At 41.7% G+C, this 25,703-nt stretch overlaps 2 protein-coding genes across 9 annotated transcripts in view; one reads left to right on the top strand and one right to left on the bottom strand.

Moving 5' to 3' along the window:
* Positions 1-15,342, bottom strand: part of CCDC18 (coiled-coil domain containing 18) — a 43,451-nt gene extending 28,109 nt beyond the window's left edge. For 4 of the 8 annotated variants that reach the window (XM_084851776.1, XM_084851782.1, XM_084851781.1 and 1 more), the window contains exons 1-11: positions 14,840-15,323; positions 13,434-13,600; positions 13,111-13,276; positions 12,784-12,948; positions 9,946-10,055; positions 8,193-8,321; positions 6,231-6,327; positions 4,974-5,095; positions 3,716-4,025; positions 1,995-2,077; positions 1,746-1,897 (exon numbers count right to left, since the gene is read on the bottom strand). In XM_084851776.1, coding sequence (XP_084707902.1) covers positions 1,746-1,897; positions 1,995-2,077; positions 3,716-4,025; positions 4,974-5,095; positions 6,231-6,327; positions 8,193-8,321; positions 9,946-10,055; positions 12,784-12,948; positions 13,111-13,276; positions 13,434-13,567 — 1,468 coding nt within the window. In that variant the 5' untranslated portion in view covers positions 13,568-13,600; positions 14,840-15,323. Of the gene's footprint in view, positions 1-1,745; positions 1,898-1,994; positions 2,078-3,715; positions 4,026-4,973; positions 5,096-6,230; positions 6,328-8,192; positions 8,322-9,945; positions 10,056-12,783; positions 12,949-13,110; positions 13,277-13,433; positions 13,601-14,839 lie in introns of all 8 variants that reach the window. The other 4 variants (XM_084851778.1, XM_084851780.1, XM_084851783.1 and 1 more) reach the window with 4 other exon arrangements.
* A 109-nt stretch (positions 15,343-15,451) lies between these two features.
* TMED5 (transmembrane p24 trafficking protein 5) lies at positions 15,452-22,728 on the top strand. Its single transcript, XM_084851805.1, has 4 exons — positions 15,452-15,765; positions 17,472-17,569; positions 17,933-18,110; positions 19,168-22,728. The coding sequence occupies exons 1-4, from the start codon at positions 15,574-15,576 to the stop codon at positions 19,384-19,386; spliced, it is 687 nt and encodes a 228-aa protein (XP_084707931.1). The 5' UTR covers positions 15,452-15,573; the 3' UTR covers positions 19,387-22,728.
* Positions 22,729-25,703: the final 2,975 nt, after the last annotated feature.

The raw sequence follows: 25,703 nt of genomic DNA, 5'->3' as shown, positions 1-25,703 counted from the left end.
GCTCTGTAACCCTCATGTACATCTGACAACTAGCAATGGAGGCCAGTGGAGGAATGTGACAAGCACAAAGAGGGGGTGGGGCAAAAGTGGCTGGCAGCTACAGAAGAGAAGGAGCTTAAGGGGCACGTGTTATTACTTCAGTAGAACATGAAGCAGCCTTTTTTTAAAAAGGTGTTCACTAGCAAGGAAAGCAATTGACAAGGACATGGACAGGAGGGGTAGATCAGTATGCTTGCTAAATAGCGACAGATGATCATGTGGCCTTGCACAAAACCCCGGGGAAAAATTGCAAATGCTTTCCAATGTTCATAAGGGCTCATAACATTATTTCCTTTCTGCGAAGTGGAGGATGAAATTGACAAGAGGGGGAATATGACTATGCTGGACTCAATAGTGGTCAGGCAGCTCTGCAGTCCTGCACACTTGCACAAGTCCCCTAAAATAAAAATAAACGTTTGCAAATGCATTCCCGCATTCATAAAGGCTCAGAAACTTAAATCCCTTTGGCAATTTTATGTGTGTGTGTGCGGGGGGTAGTTTCCCTCACCATCCGGCCAATGGCAGAAAGAGTGCTGACACTGGGAATGAGGAAATGAGGATTTCTGCTGCAAAGGCCCCAGGGATACATGCTGACGGTGGCCTGGAGGACTGAGAAGGACTGAGGGAGAAACAAACCATGGCAAGCCACAGAGTGGGTGATTGCTGGCAGTAACAGATAAGCCATCCATCCACCATGCTTATTCTCAGGGTGGCGTAGTGTGACATGCAAATTCGCCCACTGTTAAAACTATACTCTAAAGCAGCGGTCCCCAACCTTTTTGGGCCCAGGGACCGGTCCCATAGAAAATAATTTTTCCACGGACCGGGGGGGGGGATGGGGCCAGGCCACAGCAGGGGTGTAGGAACCCCTCTTACCTTGGGTCCGCAGGGGGGGGGGTCCCCCCCCAGAATCCTGGCCAGCTCCGGCTGCTGGCAGACTTCCGGCCACTGGGACCGAAATGGTGGACGCCATTTGCATCCCAGCGGCTGGAAGTCCGCCAGCGGCCGGAGCCGGCCAGCAGCTCCGCGGACTCGGAGCGGAGCTGGCAAGGATTCCAGGGGGGGATTGCCTCCCCCCCCCGTGGACTCAAGGTAGGGGGGTTTCCACACCCCTGTTGCAGCCCAGTCACTAACAGGCCACGGCCCGGCCCGGTACTGGTCCACGGCCCAGGGGTTGGGGACCCCTGCTCTAAAGCACAGAGGACCAGTTTCTTAAACTGTGGGGGGCTGTATGCTTTCACGCCTGGTGTTCAGGTGGCAACAACGAAACAATTCCACCTGCCATTGCTGGCACCAAGAATATTCCTTTCTTACCCTTCACAGAGGCCCAGGAAGTACTGTGGCCTACTTCATTATGTCCTGAACCAGGAATCACTGCTGTTGCTAGCCAGCTTTAGCCAGGATGTGTGTCCTCAGCATAACAGCCATTTACTTTCAAAGTGGATTGTTTTGGAGAAGCAGCTATACACGTCAGAAGCAACCATACATTTTAAGGTATTCTACATTTGTAAGAACAGACCCGTTGAATCAAACCAAAGGCTGTCTAGTCCAGTCTTCTGTTCTCACAGTGGCCAACCAGATGCTACTGGAAAACCAACAAGAAGGACATGACAGCATAGCACTCCCCTGCTTGTGTTCCTCAGCAACTGGTGCTCAGAGGCGTCTTGCCTCTGATACTGGAGATAAGATATAGCCATCATGCATACCTGATTGATTTCCAGTCAGTTTTACTGGTTCAGTTTCTAGGCCATGCAATTCTTGTCCCTCATTTTCTTCAAAGAATCCTTGACCTATCTTACTGACCATAAGTTCTGCCTGAAGTTTCTGAATCCCTGCTTCTTTCATTTTCAGTTTTAGTCTAGGAAAAATAAAGATTGTAGATCAGTCCTATGTTTCTTTTTGTTGCTTCTAATGCATTCAAGTATTCCACAGTCACTTAAAAACTAATATAATACCGTAGCTCTTCTATCAGGGATCTAGCTGACTCACAGCAATCGGCAGATGATGCTTCATTAGAAGGATGCTTTGAATGATCAACCTACAAGTTAAGTGGAGGGAAAGACACAAATGTAAAAACACTGTTTAGAATTGATCATTTATTGTTCAGGAAATCTTAATGGGCAGCATCTAGTCAAAATCAACCATTTAAATTCTACTTGTTTCAATCGGAGATTTAAGCAAATGTTCTTCTACTGCAACCAGCACGGATTAAAAGTGCTGAACTTTGGCTGCATCATGATTGGCTGTGATTCAAGGGCAGATGAGCTTCATTAATCTATCGAATTATTGCACCTCTCTCTTTTTGGAATACTATCCGTCCCCATCACATTGCAAGCCACTTTTCAATACTGGGAAACCCTGGGGATGTTTCCAAAGTGCCATGAAATGTGACACAGAAGGGAAAAGACAAATATGCTGGGCATATACAATCCCCTGGCTTTCTCTATATCATGGTAATTTCTTATTTACTTTTCCCATTATTAGCTTTTGCACTTATGCCTATAGAGCAGAAATTGACACTTTGTGACAGAATGCTGGGACTGGTGGTGGCTGATATTCTACAGTCTCTGGCTGGGTTCGCACATCATGGTAAGCCACAATGGGTTGTGAGCCTTGTTAGTGTCAGCGTAGCTTATAGCATCCAAACCTGGTGTGGGCAATCCAGTATAGGCTGATTTTCCTGAACAAGCCACCCTCTGAACCTATGGCTTGTACTAGGACTGTTGAGAATAATTTGTTCTCAAGGTGGGTTGTTGTGATGTCTGAACCCAGTTACAGTGCTGCTTGGCAACAGCAGCAAAAAAAAGCCCATCCTACTGTTTGTGATCTTACCAGTACTGCCTCCAATCTCGCTTGCCAATGACTGCCCCTCCATCAATGCCGAAAGAGCACTTTGGAAGGACCATCACTCACTCGCCACCTTTTTAAAATTATTTTTTCAGTGATTTGGGAATACACAAAGGGGGTTGTACTTTTTCCCTTCTATGTTACAGCTGTCAAAGGGAGTTCTGAATTGGAGTAGATAACATACAAGGAAATTGACAAGGCAAAACTGCATATAGGCTAATCTGCACACACTTGTGAAAGCCGGGGGGGGATAAGACCGAGAGAAAGTAGGAACCCAATTGCACAGTGAAAAAGGGGGGGGGGAAGAGAACTAAGCAAGCGCTTTGAAAATGAGCACCAATGACCGGGGGGGGGGGGGGCACGACAATAACTCCCACTTGGCAATGTCATCCTCTTGCTATTAAGCCTTGAACTGACGCTTATCAACACGAGTATGTTGACGCTTATCAACTCGTGTTGACGCTTATCAACACGAGTATGTAAAGTATCACTAGCAAGCCTTATTGCCAATATCAAAGGGAAGAAATTGTAGTCTGTTCTTGATATTGCTCATTACCCAATTACAGTTTCGTAAGACAATGCATAGGTAGTGAAAAAAGGGTGGTATGCCACTTCCCACTTGGAAATGCTTTCTGTATAGAAATTCTGTAGTACTTGAAAAGGCCCCTGAGAGTACAATCTGAGTACAGTTCCGTTGCAAGCTCCAATGAAATAAATAGGTCACTCTAGAATGTTTTTAAATAGTGCATTGTACTCCATAATGCTGAGTTCATTGGCCAAGGTTTAGATACATGCTGACAATACAAAACTGTCAAAGACTTTGCTGTACCTCCTTTGATGAATGTTGGGACAACTGGGAAATAACATTTTCTAAGGTTTTCAGTTCAATTTTTGAATTCTCAATTTCTTGATGATATAACTTAAGATGATCCTTCTGCTCTGCAACGTGTGCTTTTAAATCAGCATTTTCATTTATTAGGGCATTTTTCTCTTCAAGAATTATGTCTTGGTCCTGAAGTCTACTTTCAAGCATGTGGATCTTCTCCTGAGAATGTTTCAGCAGCAATTCCATTTCAGAACTCTTGGCTTCTACACATTTTAGGTTGTCTTTTCCAGTAAAATTATCTTCAACTAACTGTCTAAACGAATACAAAACAGAAGCAGAAAGGTTCTGCAAAACTTTCCAAAGTCTGCAAGATTTTGTTTCTAAGATTCCCTCTTACTGATCAAAAGGAATGCATGCATAATGATTGTTTTACTCCTGCAGAGTGTACTAAAGAATGGGCTATGCATCTAGAGACAGTCTCAAGGAATCTGAAACTATCATCCCACTCTAACTCTGTATTTTCTCAGAGCCAATAAAAGAAAAGCTAATAATTAAAATTACATAAAACCAAACTGTATTTTCATTCTTGTAAGCTATTCCATTAAACATTAACACTGGTTCCACAGTGAAGTCTGATGCAGAATCCAATGGGTATCAGAATGGCAGAACAGTAACAGAGGAGAAGTGGGGAATACACTTACCCCTAGTAAACATACTCATTATCTCTGACTGTAGACAAAACAGTAATTTCATTACAGTTAAGCTGATCCTGCCCCATTTGTCATGAGGCAAGAAAACTTTGTTTATCTGAAAATCAGTCATATTACAGTTTTGCTCCACAGTCAACTGTAACAAGGATTAGGCTAGCCATACAGTCACATTCATCAACCATTAATCTATTGGCTCAGTTCGCAAGTAGCATCAGCCCATGGGTGGTTGGGGCCAGGCAGGAGCGAGGGAGCGCACTGCTTCCCACACACTTGTCACTTCAGCTTTGTATCTGCTTAGGGAAATATCTGCAGAATACCTCATTTCTGACTTGTTTGATGCTACCTCCAAACCTGGAACTCCGCATTGTTGAGGGACAACCAATGCAGAGTTTTAACCCATGGTTTGTTAAACAACCCATGAACTGGCGTTACATACGACCCAGGTCAACACCAGAGGACTTCATGATCCAAATATCAAAACAACTTTAAAAATTATCAAATAGTAATGTTTTCCATATACAGGCATCAAAGATAAACACACAAACATTTACCTCAGTTGTTCCTTCAGGTTCTCAAGTTCACTTCTATAGCTATCACACTTTGTATGCAATTTTTCCTTTTCTTTTACACAGTTCATTAATTTTTTTTCTAAAATTTGTTCTTCCACCTGAACCTGAAGAAAAAGTCGACATTTTTCAGCAATAATCCATCATTTATTAATTAGAATAATAAGTTATGGTTGCAGTCCTGCTCTGAGCAAGCCAATACCACCTTCTTTGGGAGGAATCTCCACTGCTGTGGGAGGGGGTGCAAGTGTTCAGTCCCGACGTTACCACTATACAGTCACATGTCCCTTCCTATAACTAGAACTGACACTCAGCTGTACAAAGAACTGAGTTGGGGGGTGTATATTTCTGTGTGTGTCTAGGTCAGGATAAAGAAAAAAGTTTGTTTTACTTTTGCCAATATTCTTTAGCATTGATTAAGGTAAGCAGCACATCTGAATTAACACAGCTATAGTCTGCCAAAAAGGGATCAGGTGCTGCTCACACAGAATGTGGTTAGCATTCTGCTCTTGAACATGTGTGAGAAATACTACAGCCTTCTTTACTGGATCTAAAACCCCTCAATGCTCTCCTAAATTTTAAGTACTAATCACAATGTTGCTAAGGAAAGAAGAGACCAAGACAGCCTAGTATAGTGAAAACCATCCAATTTTATGAGGGGATTTGGCTTTTTTACTCCTTTTTGTGAAGTACAAGATTTGGGGGTCTAGTTTTTATTTATTGTACTTTAAAGTGTTTTGAGTTGCATGCTGTGAATCTCTTTGGTTTTGCTTGAAGAAAAGAACTACAAAACTCTTTTAAATCAATAAAGCAAAACCCTATAGTGTTTATTTTTTAATCTCAAAGGAATAAAAAGCATATTGGAATATAGCTATAAAACACTAAATCGTAGATAACAGCGCAATCTTATGCATGTCTACTCAAAAGTAAGCACCACTGAGTTCAATGGGACTTACTACCAGGTAAGTGTGTAAAGCAGTAAAATGTTTCACAGTGTAAGCTGGGGTTGCCACCTCCCCTGCCCACAATCCTGGTCTTGTGCCTTTAACAGTAAACCTATCCGTTAAATTTAGCAGATTATGCTTTTCTTGGTATGGGGTTGATTTCTGATGGTCAAGCTGCAATTAAAAGACATAGGAGCAAATGCATGCTAGAAGAACACTGGTAACCTTAGTTTTAGCACTGAAACATGGCTTTCTAGCTCCTGGGTACACATAACGTTCTGTTAAAATGAAGTTTTACCTTTTCCAGTTTTTCAGTTATTTTCTCCTTGTATTTTTTAAAAGTTCTTGTCAGCTCCTCAGCATTATACAGAGCTTCATTTCTTTGCTGTTCAGTTCTTTAAATGAAAGAGGTAACTCAGTTTTAAACTGGCCAAGCAAAGTAATGGTATAAGATTATTATTCTCACAATAGCAAAGCTTTAAAACAGCCGTCCCCAACCTGGTGCCCTCCACATGTTTTGGACTACAACTCCCAGCATTCCTGATCCTTGAACATGCTGGCCAGGGCTGTTAGGAGTTGAAGTCTGAAACATTCTGCAACATTAGGTTGCAGAAGGGTACCTTAAAAGAAATAATTGAACAGCAGGCAGTAACAGACATTAGTTTTAGGTTCCATTTCATTCAAATGTATCTCAATAACAAAGTGTTATAAATTCTTACATGACTATCTTTACAGAGGTAAACATTTCAAATTACGTGATGCTATTTCATGAGAACATTAAGGGTAAAACTGGCCTTGTCTGAACATTTCCTTCATAGCAAAAGTATACCATGAATAAGGTATAAAGTACAACAGGTTTGAGTACTTCATCACAAACAAATATGCCTTTCACTGAAACAGAGCAATATAATAAGCAGAGTAGTTGCATTATATTTTTTCATCCATCTATTTTCAAAGCAATTAATGATACAACTATTAATGCTGAAGCTGAAATGCATGCAAAATCTGAAATATCAGTTCTTATTTCCCCTCCAAAACTGAGAAACAGTCTAATTAGAAGTTCCCGCACAACTGAGGACCTCCCATTTATTTCCATGTCAGTCAGAGATCTAGACATGTAACGATGATGCACACGGAGTGCTGAAGGGAATAGGGAAGCCAATGCTTGCACAGGAACTCTGCATGTTCAGTGGTTCCCATATATACAAGGAGAACTGGAAAGGGGCTATGCTTTGTTCCTATTTGCCTTTTATCACTAGCTTTTATCATGGTCTTGAAAATCCAAACCATACTACTAGATAGCACTATACCACTAGATAGTAAGATACAAGTGCTATATGCGCGCGCACGCACACACACACAACCTATTTCTCTAATGGTTTGTTCTGACATTATTTCTTCTTGTGCCTGAAGAGAAATTAGGAGCAGGCTTTGCTTTGGGCTCATGCTGCCATGTTTCCTCCCTTGTCTTTCATCAGCACAAACAGAAGTGAAAAACCAGGAGATCCCATTTTTTATTTTATGTATTTAAATAAAATATTTATAAGCCACCTTTCTGAAGCAAGTCTACCCAAGATGGCAAACAAAAAAGCTTAAAAATACAATATTATAAAAAAGCTTTAACATTCCAAAAAAGCAAAAAAACCCACCCACCATTAAAATATAATATACTAAAATATAATGTATAATACATTAAAATATGTGTTTCATATTTTAGTTCTGTTGATTATATTTTAATCTGTTGTTTCAGTCATTCATTTCTCCACATGGTGGTGGGGCAGGGTAGGGGTAAAAGCAAGCATTCACAGCCCACAGCCAGCATCTCTCCAGGGGGAAACAACTTCCAAACAGGGCCTTGATGTACCCGATGTATTTTCCAGTTCAGGACGTCAGGCAAAGCACTAGCATAAGTCTATCAGATCAAAGTCTAAAATACTGATTCCAAGCTTTAATAAATGTAATATAACCAAGGTAGCACTGCCGGGGGTATCAATTTCTCTTTAATTCAAACAGTTTTTATCTGTTCCAAAAGCAACACAACCTGGTAATTTAATGGTCAAAAAGGTGTATGTCTATATGACATGCCACCAATACTGTTGGAAACTCTCAATTTCAACAAAATAACCTGGATTATCTCTGAAAGAATATGGTTGGTTTGTTCAACAACACAAAACAAGGCATCTTACAATAAATATTCTGTAGCAAGTGACATGCTGTCAAGCTTTCAAAATAAAAAACAAGCTCTTTTGTAATTTCTCACCTCTTTCCTTGTTTAGATCGTTCAATTAAATCAAGTTTCATTTGTTTATATTCCTCTTTCAGCTTCTGCAAAGCATATTCTTTTTCCATTACCATTCGCTGGCTTTGCTCTAATTTATCTTCTGCCATTCTAAAAACAATTAGAAAACAGCTTTCTAAACAAGACACATTTTTATATAGCAAAGCTATCTGGTTAAGAACATCAAGTAGTGGAGAGCATTTTTTCCTTTGAGTATAGAGATTTAGGAAAAATAGCCATCCTGTTATTCAGCGGGTCAGATTATTTTTTTTTCAAACTCATTTTTTGGTGGCCAGGGATAGGAAGGAATGGGGTAGAATAATTAGCATCTTGTTAGCCATACCAAGCCCTTGTGCAAATAAATAATAATCAAAAACAAATTGTACTATGCATTTTGTCTCAAGCAACCAACGCACAAAATCTTCTCCCATTCATCCATTTTTCCTAACAACAGATTGCAAAAAGACCAAAACCTGATCAGAGCAACATAGCATAGGATCGGCTGTAGGTTTCCATTGCTGGTGCAAAGGGGCAGCTTGAACCTTTCTCTGGTGCTGAGACAGCAGATGACATTAGTGCTGCTGTAAAAGGCAACCCATTTAGTGCAGCGTCAGTTCCCAACCCATGTTTACAATTCATACATTAGCAAAAGAAAATTCATATGTTCACCAACTTTATTTATTTAAAATTATTTTAGACCACCTTTACGGGTAAAGCCCTATCAAGGCATCAATAAAACCAAAAAAATCTGAAAAGCACAATATGATCTCACTCTGAAAGACAAAATCCAAAGTAAGACAGATTCTTCTGATAAAATCATAAGCCAATGGCCCAATTCAGATGTAATGGGAGACCATAGTTTCCCAGAAGTGAATGAACTGAAGGCAAGCCTCTTTCATGTATCAGAGAAGGAGATTGGAAGCTTTTTCTGGTTTTAAACTAACCATAGTTGCCTGTGGTATCTGAACTTGGGGAAGTGTGTTTTGTTAAAAATTATGGTTAGTAAAAACAAGCCAGGATAAAACTGTGATCTGTGATCCTGGCTTGTTCTGAAACCAAAAGGAAGCCACAGTTTCCTAAGATGTCACAGGGAATTGTAGTTAGTTTAAAATCAGAAGCCTCTGGTTCTAACCTCCTCCTCTGGCACATAAAAGAGGTGAAGGATGTGCAAGCCTGAGGCTCCCTGTGGCTCATTCATGTAGCAAGAAACCATGGTTTTCCATTATGTCTGAACTGGATTTTATTGTACTTGCATGTTGAACACTATGATCCTATTTCACACTGGGTTGGAAGTCAATTTCATTGAAATCAATGGGCTTATATCCACAGATTTGAGATAAAAGTATAAGGTATGTTGATTTCAATGCAAGTAATTTTTCCAAAACAACTACATTTGAAAATTAATAGCATAAACACTGTGGGCCTTGTTCACTTGCTATTTCCAGGAGAGAAATCTCAACCGGGTACAAGTTGCAGACTTTCTACCTTACCCTCACTATGGAAAGTAATGAGTGAGCTAGGCTATCCATTCTTTCCATGGACATTTTGGGATGGAGATAGTACATTCTAATAAATGTTGTACAACATCATCCTTTCATTAGTTTCTCTCCATGGTGAGGGGAAGGAGCACGTGTGCATCTGAGAGCCATTCCAAGTTGAAATTTCCCCCTGGAAAGTAATGGGTGAACCAACCCTGCGAGTTAGAAAGAAGAATAAAAAACAAACGGTTCACTACTTCAGGGCACTATCCTGAGCTTGAACTTCTGCTTCCAAACTTGATATCTGTTCTTCTAACATTGGAATGCTGACCGAGTGGGTACCCAAAGCAGATTCAAGGAAAGTTAACTGAAAAATAAATATAAGAAGAATTCATTAATGTTGTCTATTGCCTTCTGAAACATGACGGTCATACATAGGCGCACATAGTCATTTTATTACAGTCATTCCTTTGCAGACTTTTTCTTGACTAGTTCCCAATGAACTATCTTTGCTATACTATTTCTTGTTTTAATCTCCACACAGTCCAATCATTAAAATTAACATTGCTTAATTATACATAATTAATCAGCATGACAAATACTACATTTTGAATACTTCCTGTGCTTTCTTCTCACTCTATTCAATACTATTAATATATAATAACTTACTTGCTCTCAGAATTGTACTTCTGCATGAGCTAGAGCCCTGAAATCTGGTATATACATGGTCCAAGGGATCCTTGATTACCGGGCAGAAACTGAGAGTGGGGACTGAGAACAGGACATTTTACCATTTCTCCCCCAAAACAGAGGCCTCTAATTATTTCCCAAAATAGTTAAGCTACTCACATGATAACTAGGAAGCTGAAATTTGGTGGACATGTAATTGAAAAGACCCTGATCATTAGAAAAACCAGAAGGAATAGGGCCATCTATATATATCTCTTTCAAAAAGGAGGGCTCAAAGTGTACCTTCACATGCTGAAGGTACACTTACACTGAAGGTACACTATTCCTAGGGTAGCTGATTGTGCTCAAGCAAATATACACATTTTATTTACTGAATTTCTTTCAATGTGTGATCAGTTTTGCTATACTGGAAACACTACAGAAAGGACAAAGACACAGTCCGACCATAAAACAAAATTGTTAAAAGTGACAAATTAGGGTTGTTTCACAGATTACTCAAAGCCAACATGGATTTATCAAGAACAAATCCTGCCAGACGAATCTGATCTCATTTTTTGATCAAGTAACCTCCCTTGTCGACTGTGGGAATGCTGTGGACATAATATACCTCGACTTCAGCAAATCTTTCGACAAAGTGCCCCATGATATCCTGATGAGCAAACTAGCTCAAAGTGGGCTAGATGAAACAACGATCTGGTGGATCCACAGTTGGCTACAGGATCAGACTCAAAGAATGCTAATCAATGGAATCTTCTCAGACTGGGGAGAGGTAACGAGCGGGGTACCACAGGGCTCAGTCCTGGGCCCAGTGCTCTTCAACATTTTATTAATGACTTGGAGGAGGAGGTGCAGGGAATGCTGATCAAATTTGCAGATGACACAAAATTGGGCAGGATAGCTAATACTTTGGAAGACAGAAACAAAATTCAAAGTGATCTTGACAGACTGGAGCTCTGGGCAGAAAATAACAGAATGACATTTAATAGGGATTAATGCCAAGTTCTGCACCTAGGAAAAAGAAACCAAATGCACAGTTACAAGATTGGGGATACGTGACTCAACAACACTACAGTGAGAAGGATCTTGGAATTGTTGTCGCTCACAAGCTGAATATGAGCCAACAATGTGATGTGGCTGCAAAAAAGGCAAATGATCTTTTGAGCTGCATTAATAGAAGCATAGCTTCCAAATCCCAGGAAATACTGGTTTCCCTCTTCTCAGCACTGGTTAGGCCTCATCTGGAGTACTGTGTCCAGTTCTGGGCACCACACTTGAAGAAGGATGCAGACAAACTGGAGAGGGTTCAGAGGGGGGCAACAAGGATGATCAGGGCACTGGAAACAAAGCCCTATGAAAACAGACTGCAAGAACTGGGCATGTTTAGCCTTGAGAAGAGAAGACTGAGGGGAGATATGACAGCGCTCTTCAAGTACTTGAAAGGTTGTCACAGAGAGGAAGGCCAGGATCTCTTCTCAATCATCCCAGAATGCAGGACATGGAATAATGGGCTCAAGTTACAGGAAGCCAGATTCCGGCGAACATCAGGGAAAACTTCCTGACCGTTAGAGCAGTACAACAATCGAATCAATTATCTAGAGAGGGAGTGGGCACTCCCACACTGGAGGCATTCAAGATGAGGCTGGACAGTCATCTGTCAGGGATGCTCTGACTTGGATTCCTGCACTGAGCAGGGGGTTGGACTCGACGGTCTTGTAGGCCCCTTCCAACCCTACTATTCTATGATTACATTTCTTAAGTGTACACCTAAGAATATGCCTAAAATGTAATGTGTGAAAGAGAGAAACATTATACAGCTTTCTGTCAAGTGTACACCACTACAAACCTAGGTAGCATACAGAATGATCTTTTCACTTTGGGTGGGATCCAACGGTGCCCTACTGCTGATGGCAAGCACCACTGGTTCCCAGTGCACGTGCGACCCCTACCACCAGTGGTGGCGATGTAGCGCTTCGAGGGCAAGCCCCCAAACAACAGGAAATGCAAGTTTCTGGAAGGTATGACCTGCCCCTTTCAGAAACTTCCATGTCTAGTCATTTGGGGGCTTGCCCTCAGAAGCGCTACATCGCCACCACTGGTGGTAGGGGCCGCGCACACAGTGGGTACTGCTAGCAGTAGGACACCGTTGGATCCTACCCCTTGTATAATATGAAATAATGCTTTCTGTAAGTCTACGTGTGTTTTCAGGATTGCCACCCCCATATCCTGTAAGCAAGCAAGTACTAATAAATACTACTGCATTATCAATAAATGGATGAACAACAAACTCTACTAATACAAGACAAACACCACAAGTCAAGGTAAATGCAAAGAATGTTGCAGTGTATAACATCAGAATTAGCAAAACAGCTTGTCTTAAGACAAATACATCATATTACAATACCTACTCGTGCTCTTGTCTGGTTCAGCTCAAAATTTATAGTTTCAATTTCATTCATTAGATGGTGGTTCTGGGAAGTCAACGATGAATTTTTGTCCCGGACTATATTCAGTTTGTCCCTTAGCAGCTCGTTTTCTTCTTCCATGCTTTTATCAAAAGATAATGAGTAAGACTAGAAAACAGAATACAATATTTGTAAGAAATAGCAACCAAGGTGAGCTGCTCATGTTACTGTTTATGATCAACAATATCATCAGGTCCAATTCCATAAGAGTATTATATACAAACTGCCAGAAACAGACAAACAAATGTTCACCAACTCCTGAATATTTACTTTGTTCCTGGGTTTCCTTGGAGAATCCTTCTTATGCCAAGACATTCTGTTCACAGAGTTATGAGCTGAAGAATTTTGTAATGCACTAGGGTCAACAAGATCTTCCATTGTTAAAATCTCAAGCTCACCATCATGAATGCTGATGTCTGAATTATATGAATTAGTACTAGAAGAAAAGAAAAACCGAAACAAAATACTTTCCCTTGATTTTTGCAATAATTCTTCTGACAAATTATATCAAAATTAGGACATAAATAATACAATTTAAAGCAAATGTATCTGTGAATAAACATGAGTATTTCTACCTTAGTACATGCACATACCTGTAAAGCTCTTCTCCCAAGTCTTGTAAATGTCTTTCTGTTTTCTTTAGCTTACTCCTTAATGCCACAACATTTGCAAGCATGTCTTCCTCATCCTCGTGGTGATCATGAAAAGCCCATAAACTGGGTTCCATTGATATTGTACATTAGTCTAATGTAAAAGGTAACTAAGGAAACAATATTAATGAAAGTAATTTTCACTCTTTGAAGAAAAAACACTATTTAAGATCACAGATAAAATAAATTTGTTTTAAACTTTGCTTTCCCTTATGATCCAATGCAGGTGCAATGCTGGCATCATAGAATGTGCTCCCACCTTTCCATTCTCCCTTTCCTGCATCAATAGTACTCAACACAAACGAGGTTCCCTCATAAATGTTGTTCACAAATCATATTCAAATGATGGTTAAAATCTTAATTTACAAAGGAACTGTGGTTTGTGCTAGTGCAGCCATATTGCAAAACCATGGTTAAGACTGTGAAGTGGGGTGGGGTACACTTTAATTATTTTTTATTTGATTTGTGCCCCACCTTTCTACCAAGAAAAATGGCACTCAAGACAGCTTACAATCATAAATAAAACTTGATTAAAATAATAAAACAAAGTACTAAAATACAGCAAAAACACAGCAATGACAGAATAAAAACACCACCCAACCCAACAGAGCCACTTACACACCAAAAGCCTTCTTGAATAAAACAGTCTTTGCCTGACAGCAGAGAGGGAGCAAACCTAGTCTCCCTTGGCAGGCCGTTCCGCAGCCTGAGAGTGGCCATCGAGCAGGCCCTCTCTCACCAAATGTGCCTCTGAAGGTCTGGGGGCAGATCGGGATTGTACCCCAAAACATCTGGAGGGCACCAGGTTGCCCCCCACTCACGCACACCCACACTATGGACGGATCCCCACGGTTACGCCCAGAGCCAGGCCCAGGACTGCCGTTTCCACCCCCAGAGTAATCAAGCTCTTTTCACCTGAGCGCCTGCTCACGGTTTCTTTCCGAAACCAAGCTCTGTTGTGACCCTTGCTCTCCGCCCATGCCATCTCACGGTAGCTGTGGCACTCCGTTGTCCCGGCTGGACTAACCTTCCCACCTCAGGGCCGTCCTCCTCTGGCACAGCGGGCCGCACCTTCCAAGGAACCGCCTCGGCAGCGCGGGTTCCCGGCCAGAGGGCTTCACGTTGCTTAGCAACACCGCATCGCGCTCCCGCTCGCTCTGTTTCTCCCCCGCCCCCGCCCCCCGGTTTGGTCCCCGAATAAATAAGCACCGACTATGCCTCAGGTCCGGCCCTCCTCCCCCTCTTCTAACACATATAATTCCTGCTGGGGGAGCAAAATAAGGAACTAGGAGCTGAGCTTAACTCCGAGGAAAATCCGTTTTTATTTATTTATTACATTTATATCCCACCTTTTTTCCTCCTTGAGGAACCCAAGGCGGCTTACACAATCCTCCTCCTCCGTTTTACCCTCACAACAACCACCCTGTGAGGTGGGTTGGGCAGAGAGTCTGTGACTGGCCCAAAGTCACGCAGTGAGCTTCCGTGGCGGAGCGGGGACTAGAACCCGGATCTCCCGACTGCTAGTCCAACGCTCTGGCCACTGCACCGCACTGGCTCTTCTTCGCAGCGGAAGAGTAACTTCGTACCCCGCACCCGGCACTAACCCTTCCGCGGTCCGAATCTAGGCCCTCGGAGCGATCCGTCTGCCGCACCTTCGAACTGCGCGGGCCATTCGGAAGCAGAGTCCGTGAGTGGCGGAGGAGATGGTTCAAGAGAAGGGGTCGCCTAGCCTACTGATTTTTAGTCCGCCTCTCCGTTAAGCACTCGGGAATCGTAGTTTTCCCTGCTTCATCCTTTCTGCTTCCCGCGCCTGTTTCTAACGAGCGGCGGACTACATTTCCCGCAGTGCCTTGCAAACCGACACACTTGAGGCCCCTCCTATCGCCTTAGAGATCGAGTCACGTCAAAAAAAGAGAGAAAAAGACTCGCTTGACCCCACCCCTTTCTCTTTACTGCTTCAGTCCCAGTCCTCCTCCATACGCTGTGCATTGTGGGTACTCAGCGCCTGAGGCGAACAGGAGCGAGAGCGCGAAGAGGCTGCTGCGGAATTTCCCGCTTCCTGGGCTCGGAGGACGCGGCGGGGATGGCGACGGAGCTCGGGCGGTGCCTGCTGGCTTCCCTCTCGCTGCTAGTGCTGCTGCCAGCGCCGCCGCCTGGCGCCTCGGGCTTCGCCACTGCCCTCGACAGCGACTTCACCTTCACGCTGCCCGCCGGCCGAAAGGAGTGCTTCTTCCAGCCCATGCAGAGAGAGGCCTCGTTGGAGATCGAGTATCAGGTGAGGAAGGAGGGGGTCTCCACAACCGGCGTGAAGGCCGGGAGACCTTGCCCTGCTCAGGGCCTCGGCTTGGTAACAGCCAGTTAGGAGCTCACGTGCGCATCGGTTATACCCAATGTTAGATCTGCTTAGGAGTAGAGCCATCAGAACGAATGGGACGTAAGTTAGACTAACATTGGATGCAACACTATGTGTGCACCAGAGCCCAGCTTGCAGTTTAATGCCCGAGATCTAAGAGCCATTTAGTAGAATCAAGTGGTAAAACTTATCCTGTGCTGTATTACTTCGGCTACAACTAAGAGTATTTCCACTCAAGCGGGAAACACACACGCGCACCCTACATCTGAGAGAGAGGAGGATCCGGCTTTTCTGATCTTTCCTATATTTGGAACTCTAGAGTCTGTGTCTATTTACTCGGAAGTTTCCTACTATCCCTAATGGGGCTTACTACCAAGTGAGTGTGCACAGGATTGCAGCCTGTGTTTTGTTTTTCTATAGTCTCCTGGAGCTAGCAATGCCTGGGCAGGGAGAGGAACAGCCATATGCTTTGTTTGCTGTTGCCGTGGTTTAAATATTGCTAGATTAACTTCACTGTTGTAATGATGTGTTAAAAGTGGCTGCTTTAAAAAGGGGATGGCATGTAACTCTGTCCCAGGCTTCCACTAAAGGTGGCAGTGTACCTGGAACCAACCTAAGCCACATGGCAGAAACCCTGTATTTTCCTGATACTGCAGGAAAAGTGTGATGGTTTGCAGATACTGTTTTTGCCAACTTCCCTCTGCCCTTGCTTTGGGTTTAGCATACAAGCACCAAATTGAATGTTCGAGAAGATGCTGCTTGGGTTCACCCTAATCTCATTGTTCACAGGATCAGAACTTAGGGTGCAGTTCTAAAGAGCCAGGCAGAAAGCTGTGAGAGTAACCCTTCTCTCTAGCTTGAGGGAGAGTGACAGTTCACATATGTTTTACAGAGCAAACAGGCTAGCCAGATGTCAATGAAAGTCTAGGTCAAACTGGTTTTAGGAGTTTGATTTGACAAACCTAGATAACAGAGAGGTTCTGGAGAGCAAAAGCCACGTAAGCCAAAGATGTTGAAACTGTGATGACAGAAAAGTCTAAATGCAAATAAGACGGAAGTGAGCACTTACACTCTAGTTGCATAGAACCAACTGGCACAAACCAGCATTTACATGTGTTGCTGTTACTCTATTCTATAGCATTATTTTGTGAAGTTTGCTTTATGGACATAGAAACAATAAATGAATTACCTTGCAGCCTGATTTTTTGCCAAGTTATTAGGAAATAAGTCCTAATTTGTGCATGAATTTGGATTATTTTTACTTGCCTTTGTTCGTTTAACTTTTTGGTCATCATATCTTCCAACTTTTTTATTTTTGCAATTCTAAAGGTAAATGTTTTTAAAATGGAATCTAGGGACTGTGTTTAAATGCCGTAGAGGGACACAGTTACTAATTACAGGAATAGGTCTTCTGTACACTGATGTTACAAGAAAAAAAATCTTATGCTGTTTTTAACAGTTTTCTTGAATCCAAGTTTATCTGGTTAATGCATGGAATAAATTTATTATAGTGTCTTGAAATATTATTGCCAACTGAATCTACAATTCTCTGAAAAGTTACAATATAAAATAGGAATTTTGGATAACTTCAAGCTGTAATGTCCATCTGCTGTTTGTTATCTCCCTAGGTTCTTGATGGAGCAGGTTTAGATGTGGATTTTCACCTGATATCACCAAAACATGAAACTCTTGTTTTTGAACAGAGAAAATCAGACGGAGTCCACACGTAAGGTTTAAAATGACCACATTCAGACTTGGCTAAATCATTGTTACGATGACTCTTTTAAGTGCCAAGCTAAGAGGTTAATTAAAGGCTTGTATCCTGAGATCCATTAGAAGAAGGAAGCTCACAGAAGGGGGTTTTCCGATCTTCTCCTGCTACACCCCTGAAAAGTATCCTGATCATTGGAGAATCATTCTGAAGTGTGTGAAATAGGGCACAGGGGAGGGGGCTGGTGACAAGGGGAAGTCATCCAAAGTCCATTCTTATGTACATGAAGTATGTTAGGCAGTTGCAATCTATCATAATCAAGAGATTGGAAAATGATCTACAGCCTGCATGGTAAAGCGCAATGCCTTGTGTTCACAGAGTGGAGACAGAAGATGGTGATTACATGTTCTGCTTTGACAACACGTTCAGCACTTTGTCAGAGAAGGTGATTTTCTTTGAACTGATCTTAGATAACATGGGAGATGAAGAGCAAGAAGACTGGAAGAAGTATATAACTGGTACAGATCTTCTGGATATGAAGTTAGAAGATATTCTGGTAGGTATATAGCCAGCCTTTGAAAATTTTTGTGGAATGTGTGGTGGCCTACACTTAGAATTAGCTTGCCCTGCCTCTGGATCAGGATCACACCACAAACAGGGCAGTGCTAAAGTGGCTGCACAGCTATCTGTAGTTACCTTAAAATGAGGGCAGATATATTATGGATTAAATTTATATGTTGCCTTTCTACTAGCATGCACAGGGTAGCTAACAAAAATTGTATAAAGGATTTAAACTAAATCAGTTTGGTAGAAAATTGAAGGCTAACCCTCTACTGTAGATAATGGATGATGCAGAGTGGCCAATGAAAGGATGACAAATGGACTGTCCTTGGTTGCGCCCTCTACAACTGGCATTTGATGTACTCTGTGTCACCAGCAGAGATGGCAAATGGAGGGCATGCTGCTTGTTACGCTGGGTGAATAATTACTTTAGATTTCTAGGCAACATTAGGTTAATAATACTTGGGTGACTAAATTCCTGGAATTTTTCTGTCCCTACTTCCTAGCGTACTTCGCTTGTGTGGTCTGGAGAATGACCTGTAGCACATCAAGGCAGCAGTATCTAGTGAGACAGAGGCCTGGGCCCCAAGTTGGAAGCGCAACACTAGATTCATATTGTTGGGGCTTGGCTGGAGGGTAAGGAATGCTGTGAACAAGTTGTAAGGCAAGGCCACTTCCATTCCCCCTGGAGAGCTGTTTGACCATAGTGGCTGACCAAGACATGTGCGGGAGGGGATGGTCGGGTCTAGTAGTACATAAAGCACATGGTTATTTTTTGTTCTTAAAAGATAGATGATTTGTTGCATATGAAAGGAGCATATGTAGCAAAGGAGGAGTACTAATTTTAGCTTCAGAACTATGTAAGAGAGGCAGAAAGAAGAGGACTCTTATCATTTGGAACTAGGCACACAATGGCTTGTAGGAAAGAGGGATGGAGCAGGGACCCACAATGTCAGCACTATTAATATTCTGAGATTAGTCTCCACTATATTAAATATGGGACTCCTTTAGAGGGTGTATCATTCTGAAACAAGTATTTTGTTCTTTACTAGGAATCTATCAACGGTGTTAAGTCCAGACTAAGCAAAAGCATCCACATCCTGGCATTCCTCAGAGCATTTGAAGCTCGTGATAGAAACATACAAGAAAGCAACTTTGACAGGGTAAACTTCTGGTCCATAGTCAATCTGGCTGTAATGGTTGTGGTGTCAGCTGTTCAGGTTTACATGCTGAAGAGTCTTTTTGAAGATAAAAGGAAAAGTAGAACTTAACACCCTAGTGTCATAAGAGCAATAAACAGGGGAAAATGCAATACACTGCTGCAGAAAAGGAGATGGATACTTCCCAGCTTGTTTTGAATAGACTATAGTTAACATTCACATGTGACTTTTTAGTGTGAGCAGAATGCCTTTCTTTGCTCCAAGAAATTGCAGTCAGCCAGTTTTTAGACTTGGTGCATAACTTGTCTGAATCTCCTAGGCCATCTATCTTGCACAAAATACAGGAGCAAACTCAGACTTTTAATATTTGTCATATTTGTATATACATGATGTCTTAACCACTGTCAGCCTAAATGTAAGATTTTTATGGAGACAGCAAAAAACTTCATGAATTTATGAACTGAAGATCTGTAGATGGTATTTCATCTTATCCAGCTTGGAGATTTCAGTTAAAAAGAGTATTTGCCCAGGGCAGGCTATGCTGTTATTTAATCAGCCAGTTTTACTAGGTATAAGCAAAGACTGTTGTGACATATTTGTACCAAGAAAATTATTCAACAAACTCTAGGTCTCTTATTTTGTAAATGAAAAGCCTTTGACATCAGTATGTTCAATATGCATATGTTCAAGGGTCTAAGCCCTATAAAGCAGAATGGATACTGGTACAACAGCATCAGCTATATTGTCCAGACTAGGAAGTTAATATACCAAATCTGAATCAGGATTTTTGGCAATTGATCATTTATTCAAAAGTGCAAAAATACGTAGTTTCAAGGTGTATGTTTGATCAGGCACATCTTCAGTTATGTACTGAAAACAATTTTACTCTGGATTGTTTATGTAACCTGTTAATCCTGCAAGTGCCTGCATCATCGGGACAGTTTGTGTACACTTTGTCAGTGGACTCTCATTATTAGCAATTTAGTCTGTTGGCTTTGGGGACTTCTTGAATCTTCTTTTTATTCTGTCATTTAAATTAGTAGATCATGGAGAGAGCAATCCTGTGGCCTGCTAGACACTGTCTAGCAGGCCATAGGATATGCTCATTTCTGGGAACTGACCTCAGAGCCCGCACTCCGAGGTCAGTTCCTGAAAAACTGACTGCCCCTCTTGAAAAGCCCCATCCTCCGCACTTGCAAGAGGAGTGCAGATCGACTAAAAAGGGGCGGTGCTGGGGGCGTTCCGGGGTGGGGAGAGCGGAGCTGCGTGTATGACATATCCAATGTGTCGTATAGCAGCTTCCTCTCCCAGTCCCCCCCGCCGCTGTTAGACAGCCAAAAACAGCAAGGCAGGAGAGGAGCCGAGGGAAGGATCCCCCCTGTGCCTCTCCTGCCTTGCTTTGGATAGGCGGTTGCCTCCGAGGTCGGAGATGGCTGCCTAGTTAGGATTGCACCCTAAGTTGTTGATACACATCTGTGTGTCTTAAGTTAGCTTTAAGGTCATAGTGCTATCCCCTCACTGTACCACAAGGCATACCCTAAGTATAGTTGTCTGAGCATGGTGAGGAATTGGATAATGCTCCGCACACAGCTGCAGTTTCTCAGGGTTGGTAGTGGGGAAGAGAATTAACCAGGTAGTCTAGTTTCATTCCTAGTACAAATCTGTCCAGTAAAACAGTCATGGCAACAAACCATTCATTCAAATATGAGTCAGCTTTAATATTGGATGGTAGCAGCATCCCTATTATCTTGATCTTAGGCATGCATATGTACAATGTTTTATAATACTGCATTTTTAATACTTGTTTGCAATAATGTGTTGAGACAAGCAAATCAAGTAATTGAAATTATGACTCCTTGCTGGAGTGAAGAGTTTATAACTACTTCTAGAGTAAGATTTCACTTGAAAACTTAGCTTGATGTCCAATTACTGGTTTTTTAAAAATATACTTCACAGTGCTAGTTTGTTTTCCTTATGATTACTCTAAACCTAAAATGGGGTAGTATCTTGTGTGAAAACCTAAATTGTTCTTACATTTGTCACTTAAAAACAGCATAAAGAAATGATTGGCGTGATCCTAAGAATGCTTGCTCAGAAGCAAGTTCTATTAATCTCAGTGGGACTTGCTCCCTAGTAGGAGTGCTGAGGTTTACAGCCTGAGCTTCCCAACTTCGATTAAAGAAGCAAAGCATTGTTCACCAAAAATGCTGTAAATGTTGGTGTTCCCTTGGGGAAAAGCTAGTGCACACACCCTCTATGCTTGTTTGAATGCTGTGAATAAACTGTTTAATCCTGGATATGTCCCAAACGAATTCTTGAACGTGTAAGTGTTTAATCCATATTTAGTATAATTGTTGTACCATGCTGCTTTTCTCATGAAAGTCCTTTGTTTTGTTTGAAGCCCTCCACAATTAACACTTTAATTGGAGGTACTGAAGATGGCCTGCACACCCTCATTCAATTCCATGTGGCCTAAATAGCCCGGGGGGGGGGGGGGATATCTTCCACAAGCAATATGCAATTTAGCTTAAATTCTGTTGACTTTGAGCCAACAGATAAGTCATATGAACATGAATCTGTTTTTAACTACTACAAAAGTGCTTTTTGCTAAAATAGCCAAGAACTAATCCAAACTTGAGAAATGGTAAGAATATCACAAAGTAATACTGCCATGGCTCAAGAGACAGATGTGCGGACATACAAGCATACTAATTTATGAGCAGCAAGCTCATTCTTCACTGTAGCCTCCCCCTGTGTATATCATCTCACATCCACATTAATATTTTTACAGAATGATTGGTAGAATTGGGCTGATTTGAGTCATAAGATTATTGGCCTACAGGTGTCACATTTTGAATGGAACAATAGGACTCCCAACCAGGATCCCTGAAAGCTGCATGCAGCCAACTACTGAATACAATGCTGTAAGCAAAAAAGAGGAAAGCCTTAAAGGTGATTTAATGTCTTTTAATGTATGTGGCAAAATACCATCCACTGTAAATTTACACACAAGTGATGAGGAAAGAGCTGGGTTCCTATTGTAAAGGAAACCCAGCAATTGAAATGAACGTGCCTCTCCAATTAGGGTACCAGAGTTCAGAATGTGAATGGTCTCTTAGCTATATAGCACTATTAATAAATATTATAAAACATACTTACCAGAAAGCTGTGATTAAGCCTTCTACCTCTGATGTTAGGCTACTACTTACTAGCCTGTCCCTTGCCATGGTATAGGTTTGGCTTCCGCCAAAATAAATCTATAAATGTAGTTTAGCAGACTTCCAAAACAGGTTTACTTACTATGGCGCTCAAGGTTGCATTGTACAATTCAACAATGTTGAGGAATAAAGTGACTGGAAATGTAAGAAATGAATTTTTATATGAACAAAATAGTAAATGGCTAAACTTGTGGCTGTGAAATGGAGAAAGCTAATAAAGGAGTATTAAACCTCATGTGTATTTTTACTGATAAGCATGTACAGTGATTCAAATGCACCTTTTGCTTCAGGAGCCTGGATAAGCCCTGACCTTGTCTCACTGCATCAGTGAGCAGTCTACTGATATTAACACATAGTTCCACCATTATTTATTTATTACACAATTTGCTGTAAGCATTTGTAAACGGCAGCCATGCCAGGGCACTATGTACAGTGTCAGTGTATCCTTGCTTAATCAGAGTTGCAAATATCTAATCAGTTTTATTGAGCTAAAAATCGAAGATACAAGTTCTTAGAAATAATAGACATAAATATGCTTGCTTTATAAATCTCATAACAAGATAAGATACTTTCCCTTATAGTGCAATCCTATCCAAGTCTATTCAAAATTAAGTCTCATTGAGTTCAATGGGACTTACTCCCAGGTAAGTGGGTATAGGATTGCAGCCTTAGTGTCCAAATACTGCTGTTCCCCCTACCCCAGAGTGCCCCTAAAATAAAAGTTAACTCTAGATCCCTTGTTGCTGAGAGCAATCAGTCCAGTTGTGTTAATTTTCAGCCAAAATGGAAGAAAGGGAGAACTGGCTTTAAATCACCACTTGGCCATGGAGTTTATAATTAATACTCTTTGCACATCACTCCCATCTCCCTAGCTTTACAAGCAGAATAAGTTGTCTTAGGGCACAATCCTATGCATGTTTAGATGGGAAAAAGGCCTATAACTCCCAGTATGCCCCAGCCAGCTAGGGCATGCTGGGAGTTGTAGGCCTTTTTTCTGTCTAAACATGCATAGGATTGCTATGCCTTGAAAGGATTGCTGGCACAAGAAGATAACCATTAGAGTGAATGCTGTAAGCATAAGTGCTGTGGAGAACAATGCTTTTCCATTTAGTGTCTGGACTTTTTCACCAAGTATGACAATTACACTTCGTTGTGTAGGTTCCTATACTGTATTACACAACCATGGCCTCGATCTCAAACAGGAAATGAGTGTCTGGACTAGGGATGGGCAACCTGTGGCTTTCTAGATGTTGTCTGGGTCATCAGCCCCAGCCAGCATAGCCAATGGTCAGGGATTATGGGGGCTGCAGTCCAACATCTTGTAGGGCACAAATTGCCCATGCTTGGACTGGATTGTGCCACTTCTAGTTTACAGAAGGCTAGCTACTGAAAAACGTCTATTTCTGCTTCATTGACTACGCTAAAGCCTTTGTGTGGATCACAACAAACTGTGGCAAATTCTTAAAGTGATGGGAATACCAGACCACCTTACCTGTCTCCTGAGAAACCTGTACGAGGGTCAAGAAGCAACAGTAAGAACCAGACATGGAACAACCGAGTGGTTCAAAATTGGGAAAGGAGTATGACAAGGGTGCATATTGTCACCCTGCTTATTTCACTTATATGCAGAGTACCTCATGAGAAACGCCGGGTTGGATGAATCACAGGTCGGAATTAAGATTGCTGGGAGAATTATCAACAACCTCCGATATGCAGACGATACCACCCTAATGGCAGAAAGCGAAGAGGATCTAAAAAGCCTCTTGTTGAGGGTGAAAGAGGAGAGTGCAAAAGCTGGTTTGAAACTCAACATTAAAAAAACTAAGAGCATGGCATCTGGCCCCATCACTTCCTGGCATATAGAAGGGGAAGAAATGGAAGCAATGACAGATTTTACTTTCTTGGGCTCCAAGATCACCGCAGATGGTGACTGTAGCCATGAAATTAAAAGACGCTCCTTGGGAGGAAAGCTATGGCAAACCTAGACAGCATAGTAAGAAGCAGAGACGTCACCTTGCTGACAAAGGTCCATCTAATCAAAGCTATGGTTTTCCCAGTAGTAATGTATGGCTGTGAGAGCTGGACTATAAGGAAGGCTGAGCGCCGAAGAATTGATGCTTTCGAACTGTGGTGCTGGAGAAGACTCTTACGAGTCCCCTGGACTGCAAGGAGGTCCAATCAGTCCATCCTAAAGGAAATCAACCCTGACTGCTCATTGGAAGGACAGATACTGAAGCTCAAATATTTTGGCCACCTAATGCGAAGAGAAAACTCTCTGGAAAAGACCCTGATGCTGGGAAAGACTGAAGGCAAAAGGAGAAGGGGACGGCAGAGGATGAGATGGCTAGATAGCATCACCAATGCAATGAATATGGACTTGAGCACACTCCGGGAGAGAGCGCAGAACAGGAAGGCCTGGCGTGCTATGGTCCATGGGGTCACGAAGAGTCGGACACGACTGAACAACAAAGCTATTGAATACTCTTCCATACCTTCAAAAAGCCTATCTGCACAAAGAAAAGAAACAGTCTAAATTAGTGTAACCCAGGAACAAGTTACTACCTTATCTGAGTTTGATAGAATCAAGTCCATATCTTTGTAGTATGCTGTAGTATTTGCTATTTTCACTATAGCTGTCATACAGAATTTGAGTCATATTGAGTTATGAGACAGCAGTGTGATTAATCCAAAACATGGAATTTTTTTAAATTTTAAAAAGTAAATATGAAGTTTGTCAAATAATAACTTGGTTAATAATGAATCTGAATATAAGCATGTTAGCTTTAAATAATCACTAAACTGAATTAATGCCTTCTATCAGATACACTGAGTTAAAAGAAGCTTTTCTATATAAATTAGCAGCCAATTTTATTATTAAATATGAACATTTACAATATCTACCTAACAGGCATTTCACATTCACCTCATAAAAATCAGCTACTCTATTTCGCCCAGTAGCTATTCAATCATAAGCATTCCATTTTGCTTGCTACTTTGTTTTTTGTGTCAGTGGGGTTGGGCCAAGGCAGAGGGAAAGGGTAAGAAGCAACACTGGAAAAAAGAAGACAACAGTGATCAGTGTGCAGATTCCTGCATTCTTATATTTAATCTCACTAACTTTCGTGATAACTGGTTGTAAGGAAGTCCCTATATGGAAATATGCTAATGATATTCCTTCTATAGGTAAAAAAATGTTTTTCATGCGTTCCA

This window comes from Heloderma suspectum, chromosome 4 (assembly GCF_057233095.1).
Source record: "Heloderma suspectum isolate Gila_16-S chromosome 4, 16-S_ref, whole genome shotgun sequence".
Taxonomy (NCBI): domain Eukaryota; kingdom Metazoa; phylum Chordata; class Lepidosauria; order Squamata; family Helodermatidae; genus Heloderma; species Heloderma suspectum.
Note: the sequence above shows the minus strand (reverse complement) of the source record. Positions and strands in the feature narration are given on the sequence as shown.

What these genes read in the sequence shown, in the direction of transcription:
- TMED5 (XM_084851805.1), top strand. Translation starts at nt 15,574, where the DNA reads ATGGCGACGGAGCTCGGGCGGTGCCTGCTGGCTTCCCTCTCGCTGCTA. An exon ending in CGTTGGAGATCGAGTATCAG is followed by an intron (nt 15,766 to 17,471) that starts GTGAGGAAGGAG and finishes TTATCTCCCTAG; the next exon opens with GTTCTTGATGGAGCAGGTTT. An exon ending in AAATCAGACGGAGTCCACAC is followed by an intron (nt 17,570 to 17,932) that starts GTAAGGTTTAAA and finishes TTGTGTTCACAG; the next exon opens with AGTGGAGACAGAAGATGGTG.